At 32.5% G+C, this 15,385-nt stretch overlaps 1 protein-coding gene and 1 pseudogene across 1 annotated transcript in view; one reads left to right on the top strand and one right to left on the bottom strand.

Moving 5' to 3' along the window:
• TMEM30A (transmembrane protein 30A) overlaps positions 1-15,385 on the top strand; it is a 49,888-nt gene that overhangs the window by 16,757 nt on the left and 17,746 nt on the right. Inside the window, exon 2 of the mRNA XM_051997278.1 lies at positions 10,436-10,546. Coding sequence (XP_051853238.1) covers positions 10,436-10,546 — 111 coding nt within the window. The remainder of the gene's footprint in view (positions 1-10,435; positions 10,547-15,385) is intronic.
• LOC127559234 (inhibitor of nuclear factor kappa-B kinase subunit alpha-like) lies at positions 61-1,421 on the bottom strand (annotated as a pseudogene).

The following is a 15,385-nucleotide window of genomic DNA, read 5'->3' as shown; positions in this document are numbered from 1 at the left end:
TAAAAGTTTCTCCATCCTATGCACTTAGTGCATATGACAGAGAACGGGTCTGGGGGTGGTTCAAGTTGAGGGTAGACTTACAGGAATTGAATTAGTAACAGTACTTTCTAGATTGGTTCCCATAAGACTTTAAGTAGAACTCTTTAAGTACAAGCAATTTTTAACTGATGCCTAATTTCCTTCTGCCAAGAACATGATTGTATTGTCAGCTTCTTTGATGCTATTGAGAGCCATTTCAATCTTGAGGACCAGGTCAGTAACCTGCTTACAGCCCAATTACTTGCCAAGGTGACCAAAAGACTCCTTGACTATGCGGTTCTGGTTCTCTGTGGTCAGCACATTGATGTTTATCATCTGGGAGCTGTCAATGTAGAAGTGATCTGGAGACTTGCGCTTCAAATGCCCGGAGAGATCAATGGCTTTCTGTTTCAGAGATTCTGTGACATCTTCCTGATGTCTTATAGAAGGGCTCCTCTGCAGCTCCACTTTTTTGTTTGCAGGGATATGATTTGCTCCTCCAAGTATTCACCATCACCAGCTTGTACATTCTAGATGGCTTTTTCTTCCATTGCTTTTCAGGCATTTTTTTTCCTGAGGATATCGCATTAGTCATGTAATCATTGTTATCTAGTCAGGTCAAGCTGAATGCGCTGATGAAAAAACTGCAATTTTGCGTTGGGTTTTTGAGATGCTGAGATAATGGTGTTCTTAATTTTTGTTAAGTTAGCATTAAAGCAAAGAAGACTCAATATTGCTGCTCTCTGCCCCTGAAAGAGCCTGCTGTATCCATTCTTGAGTCCAGACACATAATTCATAGCTTCAGCCCACATTCTATGCAACTGCATGACTGGGAATTGGATTTTGCTGTCCTTTTACAGTATTATTTATATATTCAGATAAACTTCTGAAAGCAAAGGATTTTTCATAGATGATCTCACTTTTATCAAACAATATGCCATGTAGCTATCATAGGTTCATACTCTATTTAAACACACTGAGAGGCAAACTACTGGGGAGGAGGGAACAGAGAAATTCTCATCTCTAAGAATAGTTTTGAGAAGCTGTATTTATTCCACGTTCATGCTCAAATCGAGATTTTAGTGAATGAAGATTCTCCTCAGGCAGTAACAGGAAGGAAATTATCCTTGTAAAATTCATATTTGACATATGTACTATCTTCAAGTTCAGTATATGGTCCATCAACACAAAGCATCTTGGCTGCTTAAACATGGGATCCAGACTTCATCCTCTCTGCTGAGGATCTCAAAGGCATCATTAACTGAAACTATTACTCCATGGGCTCTACTATGAAACTAGAAAGACTTACTTAGTTGAGAAAAATGGCTACTAAATCCAGCTTCTCCAATCATCTCTTCAAAGAGAAATATGTGCTTGGGATCATTCTTTTTAATCTTATGCCAAGTAAATAGATCAGATGATGTAGGAATTTATTATATTTTCTCCCAAACCTCCTTCCCCAAAATTTCTTTGAATTATTTCTTTCCACTTATCCATCATATTCAATAATCTACCAAGTCTTGTTGCTACTAATTCTACACCATTGTTTTCATCAGTCCTCTTTTCTCAAGCCACATACACCTATCTTCTATATCTATTCCTCACAGAGAAAATTATATATCAAACTCTTTGCTTTAAATCTTCTTCCTCTCCAATCCATGCTTCACATTGCCATATTAGTACTCTTAAAGCATAGATTTGGTCACAATACCTGGTATATAGTAAGTACTTAATAAATACTTATTTATTGATTGACTATGTAATTTCCTGAGCTCAAAATCTAGAATGGCTTCTTGTTTCTAGGATAAAATAGAAAAACTCTTCAGCCTAATATTTATAACCTTTCTCAATCTAGGTCCCACATGTTTTTCCCGACTTATTTCATATTATATCATTCCTCTCATTCTGGATAAACTTGTATGCTGCTGATTTTCCATACAGATTACATTTAACATCTTTATATCTTTGCACAGGCAGCTATTTCAGCAGTCTTTACAGTATACTCCATCCCTTAGAATCTCTAATTTTCTTTAATGTACAGTTCAGGTCTGTTTTTTTCCTACCAAGGCTTTTCTTGAATTAAACCCACCCACTCCCCCTATCTTAGTTGTTTTTACTTTATATGTATCTTGTCTATGAACAAGTTGTATTTCTCTAGTAGGATGTGAAAAGGTTCCTTGAATAATCTTTTGTCTTAATTTTCCCAAGCCTAAAATATTGCTTTGCTGTAAAGTTTCCTCTTCAGGCTAGAATGAAGAGTCTGAATAGGATCATAGTGAAGATCACTTGTGGTAATGTTTAGCTCCTATTTGTGGGCTGGTGTGGAGAACCAAATCTTATTTAAATAATAAAATCTCTGAGTTTATTGATGTAGGAGCCTTTTCCTATAAGGAAACTTGTAGCAGTGCAAGTTGGTACCTTTTCTATAACTTAGTTGCCTTGGAACCTCAGAGTTTAAATGACAAGACTTATCCTTGTATGTCAAAGTAGGGACCTGAACCTAGTTCTTTTTTTTTTTTTTTTTTTTTTTAGTAATTATAATTTTTTATTGACAGAACCCATGCCTGGGTAATTTTTTACAACATTATCCCTTGTACTCACTTCTGTTTTGATTTTTCCCTCCCTCCCTCCACCCCCTCCCCCAGATGGCAAGCAGTCCTATACATGTTAAATATGTCACAGTATATCCTAGATACAATATATGTGTGCAGAACCGAACAATTCTCTTATTGCACAGGAAGAATTGGATTCAGAAGGTAAAAATAACCCGGGAAGAAAAACAAAAATGCAAATAGTTTACATTCATTTCCCAGTGTTCTTTCTTTGGGTGTAGATGCTTCTGTCCATCACTGATCAATTGAAACAGAGTTAGATCTTCTCTTTGTCAAAGAAATCCACTTCCATCAGAATACATCCTCATACAGTATCGTTGTTGAAGTATATAATGATCTCTTGGTTCTGTTTATTTCACTTAGCATCAGCTGAACCTAGTTCTTATTAATTCTTAGGCTAGCTCTTAGTCTACTGTCATATTGCTGCTTCTCTAATCATAGACTCAAAGATTTACAACTAGGAAGGGGCATTATAGATCATCCAGTCTAACCCTTTCACTTTACAGTTGAGGATACTGGGGCCCAGAAAAGTGATATAATTTGCTTAGGGTCACACTAATATCAGAGAGCAAATATCCCACTACTAAAGAACTTTGACTGACCCATAAGAAGAATAGTCAAGTTATAGTACATAGGGAACAATACAGAATTAGGAGTTCTGGCTTCTCCTGGTCCTAAACTATGTCCAAATCCCTTAGAAAGATTATCAAATAATATCAAAGTAGCTTTTAAAGATAGAAATAATAAGAACCTTGTCTTTCCTCCAGAAAGGCTATGAGAATCAAAGGAGATAATGTAAAAGCACTTTAAAAAATGTAAAGTATTTTTAAACGATAAGTTGGTATGATAATAATGGTATTTGGGTAGCATATGCATAAATAACATTCACATGTTCAGACTCATTCACTGTCTCTCAATTGCTCTAGAATAAAGTCTTAACTTCTTAGCTTGGTAGCCAAAGACTTGTATAGTCTGACTCCCAACTTTTCTAGATGAATTTTATTAGTCTATCACCTCTTTCCTCCTTTCCCTTCCTTTTCATTCAGTCAAAATGAAAACCAAACACCTAAGCAGTCCAGTTCTTCTGCCTTTAAATTTTTTCTTTTTCTTTTTCTTTTTTCTTTTTTTTTTTGGTGGGGTTAGGGCCTATGTGTGGAATCTCCACTGGTGCAGGTTAGTCTGTGACTATTTAGCCTTATTTTAGCCTTAAGACAGTTGTCTAGGGCATTGGTAATTACGTGATTTGTCTTAGTTTGTACTAACATTTAAGCAGCACTTGGTAATTTAAAAAAATACTTGATATACACTATCACATTTGATTCTTATAACTCCATTAAGCATTTTTGAGAACAGGAAAATTAAGCTATAAGAATTAAGTTATGGAGATACCACGGTTCAGCTACTGAACCAAATCTGGTCCTCTCAAAGTCAGTTTTATTTCCACTATATCATGATAAATATGTTGCCTCTCCTGCTTATCTTTTTTTCTCCACTTAAATGTATCTTTGGAAATACAGCACAGATCCTGTCCCCTCTGAAACTTTAGTTCCTGTAGTCTATTTTCTGAGCTTCTTTAGTTACCACTTAAGTTTCTACTAGCCATTTGGCATTCTACTCCCTTGTATTACTTTGTCCTGTCTCACCAAACTTTCTCTCTCTCTCTCTCTCTCTCTCTCTCTTACTCTCTCTCTCTTTTTTTTTTTAAAGCGCAGGAGTCACATCTACCAGTACCTGAATTGTGACTAAGAAGTGAAGGTGCTAAATAAATTTTGATGATTGATGATTATAAACATTTAACTCATTTCATATTTGGTCCTGGTATTTTAAATTTGATATTTTCAGTTAGGTCAAAACAGTGCAGTATGAATTATTTTCAATTCAGCAAACATTGTTTACCCAGCTTTTGATTTTGCTTAAATGCAGTTTAAATATTCTGCACTTATTTATGCAGATATTTTTGTACCAATCACATTTTTTCTTCATGTTACCATATAATTCTTCAGACTTCTGAAGCTTCTAAATTAATTATATTGGTTCAACCAGTGAAAGAACATTGCTGTACAAAACTTGTACTTTTATTTATTTCTGAAAGACCCAGAACTTGATGCACTAGTATTCCTTATGTGTCAGGATATTATCAGGATATATATAATATAGGATATTATAAATGGAAGCAATCTTAGAAATCATTCCTTTCATTCCTCTCATTTTGTAGTTGAAGACCCTAACTAAATCTATTGGTAATTAAGTTGCATCAATTAACATTTTGTTGTTCTGCTCTGACTCTATTTGGTGTTTTCTTGGCAAAGATATAGAAGTGGTTTGCCATTTCCTTTTCCATGTTTCAGATTTCCTCATCTGAGGCAAAACAGAATTAAGTGATTTGCTCAGGATTATATATCTAGTAAGTCTCTAAGGCCAGATTTGAACCCCAGAAGATGAATCTTCCTGACTTCAACCCTGGCACTCTGGCTACTGAGTTACCTAGTTGTCTCACTGTGTGTTATATGTCAACTCTATTTCACTTATCTACTTTTCTGTTTCTTAGCCATTGTAATTGCTGCCTTATTACACAGCTTAAGATTTATATATTGATTAGACTTCCTTTGTTTACATTTTTTCATTAATTCCATTAATATTCTTGACCTTTTGTTCTTCCAGGTGGATTTTGTTATTTTGTCTAGCTCAATAAATTAAAAAAAATTTTTTAATTGGGATGACGCTGAAAAAGTGGATTAGTTTAGGTAGATTGCCATTTTTATTATTAGCCCACTCATGAAGAAGTGAAGGTGCTAAATAAATATTATTTAAATATGATTTTATTTGCATAATTATGTTTATTTGGTTCCTGGGTTTGTCTTGGTAGGTATACTTCCAGGTATTTTATATTGTCTACAGTTATTTTAAATAAAGTATCTCTTACTGTTTCTTCTTGCAGGGGTTTGTTGGTTAAATAAATGCTGGTGATTTATGTGGATTTATTTTATACTCTGCTACATTGTTAAAATAATTGTTTCAACTAACTTTTTAGTTCAATTTTCAAAATTTTCCAAGTGATTTACTTGGAAATTGTATGCAAAAAAAGATACTTTAATTGCCTTATTGCCCATTGAGATTCCTTCCATTTCTTTTTCTTATTGCTATTGTTAACATTTCTAGTACAATATTCAATAATGTTAGTAGTAATGGGCATCCTTGTTTCACTCCTGATCTTACTGAGACAGCTTCTGGCCTGGACTTATACTTTATATTCTGGTTGTTTCTGAGCTACATTCACTATCTAGACACAGGGGTCCTCAAAACTTTTTAAATAGGGGACCAGTTCACTGTCCCTCAGACTGTTGGAGGGCCGGACTATAGAAAAACAAAAACTTTGTTTTGTGGGCCTTTAAATAAAGAAACTTAATAGCCGTGGGTGAGGGGGATAATCGTCCTCAGTTGTTGCATCTGGCCCGTGGGCCATAGTTTGAGGACCCCTGAAGATGGTAATAGTTGATGCTGCCTTTATTTGTGATATTGGTATTTGTACCCATTTCACCTAGTTTGCACCTGGGACATGAGGTCTAGGCCAGTGGTGTTAAAACTCAAATAGAAAAAGGGCCTGGGGGTTACCTCATTATAATTTAGCTTTAAAGTGTCATATTATCTTATATTTTATTGTTTTAGTATTTTGTTAAATATTTCCCAGTAACATTTTAAACTGGGTCCCCAACTCTGGGAGTGAGCCTTGTGTCTAACACTACTGGTCTAGACCATTACAATCTTTTCCCCTGATCTCTGTCAAGTCATTATATTCTTTGTTTTTTTAAAAAAAATTTACTGTTTCAAATTCTCTCTCTATCCCTTCCCCCACCGATTGACAAAGCAAGAAACATAATAGCCATTATACATATGAAAGCATGAAAAACCATATATTCTTTTTAAGCTTCCCTATCATACTTCCTTTTAAGACCAATTCTCTTGCCAAAGGTCTATTTCTCCAGAAGTTTGGCTTTCAAATCATTGATTAATTATGAACATACCCTGGGAGCCCTTAAAAAAAAAAAGTAGAAACCTTTTCCTGATCTGTTTTATGATGAGTGTAAATAGTAGTTCTTTTCTGTTCTGGCCAGAAACTCAAAGAATCTTCTCTCAGATTGATATCTTAAATTGGGGATCTTTTATCTTAGCTCTCCCCTAGTCATTGAATGATTGTGGACTCAGACAAACTGAGACCTGGGGAAGATTTTAATTTTAAAAGATACATATTCACCCATCATATAGTGACTGGGCCACTGCTAATCATCTTGAGCTTTGTCTTGTCACTGGATTTCAATGTCTCTAGAGAAGACTATACGGTTCTGCCTCATTTAAATCCTATTCATACAAATTAAGATGTCACCCTCCTGTTGTCATTGGCCCTTTTCAAAAACAAAGGATAACTCTCAAACCTCAGAAAGGAATTTATGACCAAAGAAGAACTAGAGATCATTACTGATCACAAAATAGAAAATTTTGATTATATCAAATTGAAAAGTTTTTGTGCAGACAAGATTAGAAGGGAAGCAATAAACTGGGAAAACATTTTTACAGTCAAATGTTACAGTCAAAAAAAGGCCTCATCTCCAAAATATATAGAGAATTGACTCTAATTTACAAGAAATTAAGCCATTCTCCAATTGATAAATGGTCAAAGGATATGAACAGACAATTCTCAAATGAAGAAATTGAAAGTATTTCTAGCCATATGAAAAGATTCTCCAAGTCATTATTAATCAGAGAAATGCAAATTAAGACAACCCTAAGATACCACTACACACTTGTTAGACTGTCTAGAATGACAGGGAAAGATAATGTAGAATGTTGGAGGGGATGTGGAAAAACAGGGACATTTAATTATGTATTATGTATATGTATATGAAATGTATATATGTATATATGTATATAAAATACCTGGAAGTATACCTGCCAAGACAAATCCAGGAATCAAATAAACATAATTATACAAATAAAGTCAGATTTAAATAATTCAAGAAATATTTATTCTTCATAAGTAGGTTAAGCCAATATAATAAAAAATGGCAATTAATTAAACACTTAATACATTGTTGGTGGAATGGTGAATACATCCAGCCATTTTGGAGAGCAATTTGGAACTATACTCAAAAAGTTATCAAACTGGGCATACCCTTTGATCCAACAGTGTTACTACTGGGCTTATATCCCAAAGAGATCTTAAAGAAGGGAAAGGGACCTGTATGTACAAGAATGTTTGTGGCAGCCCTCTTTGTAGTGGCCAGAAACTGGAAACTGAGTAGATGCCCATCAATTGGAGAATGGCTGAATAAATTGTGGTATATGAATATTATGGAATATTATTGTTCGGTAAGAAATGACCAACGGGATGATTTCAGAAAGGCCTGGAGAGATTTATACGAACTCATGCTGAGTGAAATGAGCAGGACCAGGAAATCATTATATACTTCAACAACAATACTATATGATGATCAATTCTGATGGACCTGACCATCTTCAGCAATGAGATGAACCAGTGAAGCAGTAATGAACTGAATCAGCTACACCCAGCTTACTCCCAACTCTGGGAGATGACTAAGACTCATTACATTAGATTCCCAATCCCTATATTTTTGCCTGACTGCTTTTTTTTTTTTTTATTTCCTTCACAGGCTAATTGTACAATATTTCCGAGTCTGATTCTTTTTGTACAGCAAAATAATGGTCTTATTTTGTATTTAATTTATACTTTAATATATTTAACATGTACTGGTCATCCTGCCATGTAGGGGAAGGGGTGGGAGGAAGGAGGGGAAAAATTGGAACAAAAGGTTTGGCAATTGTCAATGTTGTAAAATTACCCATGCATGTAACTTGTAAATAAAAAGCTATAATTAAAAAAAAAAAAAGGATGAACTACAGCAACAATCTACAAAAAGTAAAAATATATCAAAATAATTTAATAGCTTGACTTTTGATGTGTATTTGGAAGAACATTTGATTGTATTAGTACATTAGTATATATTATAACCAGGACTGGTATTTCACAATGAAGATAGTGAGTTGAATTCAAGACTAAAAATGGGAAGAAAGTAGGCTGGATTTTATTTGAGAAATCAAGCAGTACTTTTAACTGCTTTAAGTTCTGTAGCAGAAAATCCATTTTTAAAAATATGAACATGATGCTATATGATTATAAATTTTGGAACATTACAATCTTTGAAAAATCTATAATTGTTTATGAACTTTGAAAATTCTTCTAGAATTTTACCTGAAAATCATTACATTATGCTTAGTTTTTGACTCAGTGATTCTACTACTGGGTCCATCTCCCAAAGAAAGCAGAAAAGAAGCTATGTACATAAAAATATTTATAGTAGTATTTTTTGGTATCAAAAAGATAGAAAAGTTGTTGGTGGATGTGAGTACTCTTATATCATATTATAATGAAGATCTATGTACAAGCAATGGTTAAAGGAATATAAAGTACTAAAATACTCAAATAGATCCCAGAGCTTATCCATGTTTTTTTCCCTCCATAATGAAGATTACAAACCATTTATGCCACCTCTCATATGTTCATGACTGGAGACCTACCCCCATTGTGTTAAAGGCTATTTTTGCATTCTCCTTAGCAACACCAGCATACCATTGATCACATAAGCTTTCCCTTGTACTTGGTTATATGAAGTCATACTAATTATACTTCTTTATCAACTTTCTCCCTCAAATTTTACAATTGAATTTGTATTTGAAGCTAATGTTGTTCTTGATTGCTATATATCTTCTCTTACCAAGGAAGTTAACTGTGTACTGATTAATATGCTTTTTAAGCTCTTTTATTATGGTCGTTGAATTTATATTAGTTAAATTTTTATGTAGAATTATTATTCACATTGTCATTTCTTCTATTGATATTGTATGACTGGCTAAGTACTGGGAATGAACTCATGTAAGAGGTAAGATTTGATCTGTAAAGGAAGCTAGGAATAGTAAAAGGAGGATTTTGAAGAGAGCACATTTTAGGACTGAAAGACAAATTATGCAAAGGCACAGACATGAGAAATGGAACATTGGTGCAAAGAGCAGGTAATTTAGTTGGCTTGGAGAATAGAGTACATGAAGGAGATTAATATATAATAAGTCCAAAAAGATAGACTAAACATAAAAGGCTTTGAAATCCAGACAGGGAAACTTGTATTTTATCACAGAAGCAATAGGAAGCACTAGAACTTTTTGACTAGAAGGCTTTTGGGGCTTTTATGTGATTCAAAAATAATATCTAGTTTGGCAAATTTATAGAATATATATATGAGAGAGGGAGAGGGAAGGGTGAAAAAAAGGGGAAGCATAATTGTAAAAGATGTAACTTGTGTAGGATACAAAAAACATTAATATTGTATAAGTAGTAACTTATTTATTACACTATGTATTCTTTTTAAAAATTCAGTTTAGACATCTTAATTTACACCTTGTTTTTTCAATATGTACTTATAAGTTTGTGAATCTTATCCACAAATGTTTTCATTAGAAAAGTTGGAAAATGATGGAGATGTATACAAAGGTAAATATGTGTTTAACAAAAGAAGTTAGTATGCATAGAATGTTTTTAGGTTTAATTTTTTCAATTTAATTTTTTTTTGGTTACTTTTCTTTTTCCATTACTACCTACAAATAATGATCTTAAAAATAATCTCTGCTTTAAGTTACCTGTTTGTTGTGGATTAATTTTCTGTCTTTGTAATAAGCTATTTCAATATTTTAACAGCTTTTCTTTATAGAATAGTGATTATCAAAAATTTTTTTTTCAGATTGATTATACTGGAACAGATGAAAATGATCCCTGCAATAAGTGTTTGTTCTGGAATGACACAAAACCCTGCATTTGTGAAATAAACTTCACATTGGAACAGCCATTTGAGGTCTGTATTTCAGAAGATTTTGAGTAGAGAAATGCTGTTTAAATAAGACATGAAAATAATTTCATATTTAAGTAATTTTCCTCCCTGTGGGGAAAAAATAGCCCATCTTTTTTTTTTTTTTTTTTTAGGAAACTAAAAATATATGTAGATTATATATTTTACTTTTTTGCTTAGCTCTTTGTACATTTTAATAAAACCTATTGTACTTAAAACTACACAACAATAATTTCTACTTGAGCTCTCATTCATAATTTTTGTACTTACAACATGCCATTCTGATAAAAGCAAATTTTATTTTATAAAACATATTTCTGTCTTTATATTACTTTTATCATTGGCTACAAGCATAAAAAGAGAAACACTTAAACTGTATTGGTCTCATCTGCTTTTATAAATAGTTGCCCCTTGTTTTGTTCTATTTTCTTCTCTCTTTGCCTTTCCACTTCATATCCATTTCTTCTGGTGTTAGGGCCAACATAAAAACCATCTTCTTTGCACCTGATTGCAAAGATTTAGAATTTTCTATGGGATTGGAGAACTAATATTACCAGTTTAGTTTCCCTAGCCATTTGTCACTTTACTCATTTGATTATTTCCCAGTAGATTAAATTATGTCCATATTTTCACATTTCATATTTCACACTTTACACACATACTTACACATTTACACATGTTTTCTGAAGTTGTCTTTTTGATTCTCTTAGAAAATCATTTTTCTGCCCTTTAGAATTCTAAGCCATCTGCCACCTTGTGGCTATTAATATTATTGCACCAAAATGAGGGATGGTTAAATAGAAACATCTCAGGAAACACTTGAAAAGTATCAACCTCTAAAGATGGCAAGAATTTAAAGCTTTTACTATTTATCAGCACTGAAAACATGTAAGCTCAGTATCTTGCAAAATATTATTTTTAAAATAGTAGGCTTTTACATTAAACTTTAGATGAAAGAGGATTGAATAGATTTTGAAACTCCAGTTGCATATTCAAAACACTTATTTTAGAACTTCTCTTCTGCAAAAGTGATCATTCACAAATTCACCCTTGAGAGTATTGTGTTCCATCTCAAGGCCAAATACAATTTGTGAATGGGACTACAGTACTTTCAAGTCACCAAAATAATGTGAATAAGTTATTTTATCTCCATATTTATTGGAAAGTGCTTAATTTTTTCTTTTACTGAATTAAATTTACAGTGCTGATTTAAACATTGAATTACCTTTTGTAGTTTCATCATTATTGTTTTTATTATATCATACTTTCATGAATATTTGTTATAAACTTTCATATATAAATTGCAAGAGTTCAATTTTTTTTCTCTAGAAAGCCAAGGTTTGAATAATTTAAGTGGAAAATTAAACATCATTTTAAATATAAGAAAATGTTAGAATAATAAAATCTCATATATTCAGCCTGAATTCCCTTTTTTATGGAGCATAAGAATTTAGATAATCTAGTAGAAACTAGAAAACAGAAAGATGTTTAGTATTTTTGTAAATATCTGTTTTTTTAAAGAGATTATGAAGAGTGTTTCAATAATAATTTAAATAATTGATTTTAAAAATTGTTTTATTTTAAACTTAAAATACTATTTTATTTTGCTCATTGTTATAGGGTAACTTTGTATATTTACAAATGTTTGGGAATTTATCTAACTTACATGTGGATGTGGGGAGGATTGCTAATCAGATTGATGCTGAAATTTTCTTTAAAAAGTTCTAAGGTTAATTGCAGTCCCTCGTCATTATATTAATGGTGACCTTGAGTCATCAAAGTCTGCTGGTAAAGCATAGCAGGTTCTGCTATACTGAGAAGACTTTGAATATACTTCTAGGGACAGACTGTATTTGCTTTTTGAGAAAGAGCCTAGATAAGTACAAAAAAAAATCTCTGTATCAGTAACTAACCACTTAATATATTTTTTAGCCATGGAAAATTATGAAACAAAACTTCAAAATGGTCTTTTCTCTTTGTAGCTTCCTTTCATTTGTGTAACAATAGTGGTAAAATGATGGATGAAGAGGCAATGGGAACTAAGAGTCATATATCTTATAGAACAAAGATTTCAGACATGGCTTATGGACCAAATGTGGCCCGAAACACTTCCAAGTGGAGCATGAATCATATTAAAGCATAATTGACTAATATTTAACAAAATAAATTAAAATACAATAAAATATAAGTAATGTTAGTATGTAGTTCTCTAATTCATTATGTAACCCCTGGGGATCCTTAAGTACTGGTTAATGGCACCTGTTTCTATTTGAGTTTAGTACCATTATTGTAGAGCATCTGTAAGTCATAACTTTTAATAGTTGGTATGGTATGCTAAATGTGAAATTTTTATCCATTGAGCACAGAGTAGATGTACTGTTTGAGGAACTGAATTATACTGATCTTGACATTTTTGGTAAAGATGAACCCAGAAAATAAAAGAAAGTTAGAGGTAGATGAAATGCTTAACAGGTTTTCTTGGGAGAGGCAGTTAAAGGAATTGATAGAGTTGATTTATTGTATATTGAGGTACAACATTTGATGGAACATTTAGTCATCTATGCAGTGCTCCTAATGAGCAGGTTTTTGGTATTTTAAATTTTTGTTGATCTCTCTTTTTTTTATGCCATCTTTATTCCTAAATATATTCCTTCCCTTCTCTTAGACAGCAACTCATCTTTTTGAATAAAAAATAAAAAGGAAGGGGGGAAAGCAGTGGAAGCAGAACTAATAAATTCATCAACCAAGTGTGATTGATAAAGTGTACAATATTATATGACTATGTGTGTGTGTGTGTGTGTGTGTGTGTGTGTGTGTGTATATATATATATATATATATATATATATATATATATATATATATATAGCCTCCAACCTCTGGCAAAAAAAAAGAAAAAAGAAAGAAAAAGGAAGTTAGTACATGTTCTCATCTTTGAGACCAAGCTTTATTATTATAATTATACAACATTCAGATTTGATTTTATATTGTCAACATTCACATCATTGTAGTCTTGTGTATATTGTTTTCCTGGTTCTGCTAAGTTTACTTTGTATCAATTCAAAAAATAAATAAAAATTGTGAATTCATTTACAAATTATCATGTTGGTCATATCCCACTATCATTTGTAGAGAATGAGGTAGAGAAAGGATATGAAGAATTCTTCAAATCTTCAAATCAAATGTGTAAATTGTAATTTATACATGCAGTGCTAGCATGCTTGATGAATAAGTGAGAATATAATAAACAAACTTTTGTGAATATAATCTGTAGCAAAACTCATCTTCATAGTTACAGAATTCACTGTAAGGGAAAGAGAATACAAGGTACCATTTTACTTATTGTATTTTGACCCTAAGTACTGGACTAGATATTGGGGATACAAAGAATTAAATAATTAAATTTGATAACTATTGATTCCAGTGCCAAGATAAGGGAATATAGTTAAAACATGTTGGAAAAGATGAAGGTAGAAAAGCAATAGTAAATAAGTCAAAATGGAAAAGATCTAGAATTTTATTACAAATTCTTTGAACTTTCAAAGATAATAGAACCAGCACATATGGACTACAGTGTCACATTCTTGATGTGCTATTGAGACAAATAAAAATGGCACTGAAATAAACAAATTTGTGAAGATCAGCTGATCTAGACTAAATAAAGATATGTACTAGAGGAGAAACAATTGTGGAGAAAATTTAGAGAGATCAGTTGTCAAGGAATGAGTCTGAAAGAAGTTGGGGAAGTAGGGTTATCAAGAGCTTGGAAAACAGTTTAGGGCTTTTATTCCTACTTTTCTATTTTTACAGTATTTTTGTAATTGTAATTTACAAATGCACTGCTAGCATGCTTGATGAATAAGTGAAAATATAATAAACTTGTGAGTATAATCTACAGCAAAACATATCTTCATAGTTAAGGGAGAGAAAATACAGGATACCCCTTTACTTATTATATTTTGATCTCAAGTACTGTGATAGATATTGGGGATACAAAGAATTAATCCTTCCTCTAAAGAAGTTTACATTCTAATAGGGGATGCAACAAGTATGTGTGTGTGTGTGTGTATGTATGTTTATGTTTATATTTATATATATATATATAAACAAATTCAAATGTATACAAAGTTAATGCTAGATAGTTTGGGAAGTAGAAAACTTGCAGTTGGGGAAATCAGTAAAGATTTCAGATTTTCAGGAATTTCAAAATTGCTATCAGAGCAATTTTTTTTAAAATTTTTATTTAATAATTACTTTATATTGACAGAATCCATGCCAGGGTAATTTTTTTTTTTTTACAACATTATCCTTTGCACTCATTTCTGTTCCAATTTTTTCCCCTCCCTCCCTCCACCCCCTCCCCTAGATGGCAAGCAGTCCTTTATATGTTGGATATGTTGCAGTATATCCTAGATACAATATATGTTTGCAGAACCGAACAGTTCTCTTGTTGCATAGGGAGAATTGGATTCAGAAGATATAAATGACCTGGGAAGAAAAACAAAAATGCAGATAGTTCACATTTGTTTCCCAGTGTTCTTTCTTTGGGTGTAGCTGCTTTTGTCCATCATTTATCAATTGAAACTCAGGTCTCTTTGTCAAAGAAATCCTATCAGAGCAATTTTGATGGAAGAGAGGGACTCTGAAGCATAGATGAGGAGGGAATGTATTCCAGGCATGGGAAATAGTTCTTGTAAAGGTATGAAGGTGGGACATAGATTCTTGTAGATGAGGAACAATAAGTCAACAAGAACTTATTTAAGTACTTATTTTGCACCAAATACTGTTATGAAGCCCTTTTGGTGGGTAGAAGAATAAACCATTTAGGGAGGTATAAAAAAATTGCC

The sequence above is a fragment of the Antechinus flavipes genome, chromosome 4, assembly GCF_016432865.1.
Source record: "Antechinus flavipes isolate AdamAnt ecotype Samford, QLD, Australia chromosome 4, AdamAnt_v2, whole genome shotgun sequence".
In the NCBI taxonomy this organism is placed as follows: Eukaryota; Metazoa; Chordata; class Mammalia; order Dasyuromorphia; family Dasyuridae; genus Antechinus; species Antechinus flavipes.
The sequence above is the reverse complement of the archived record's forward strand: the minus strand, read 5'-3'. Positions and strand labels throughout refer to the sequence as shown.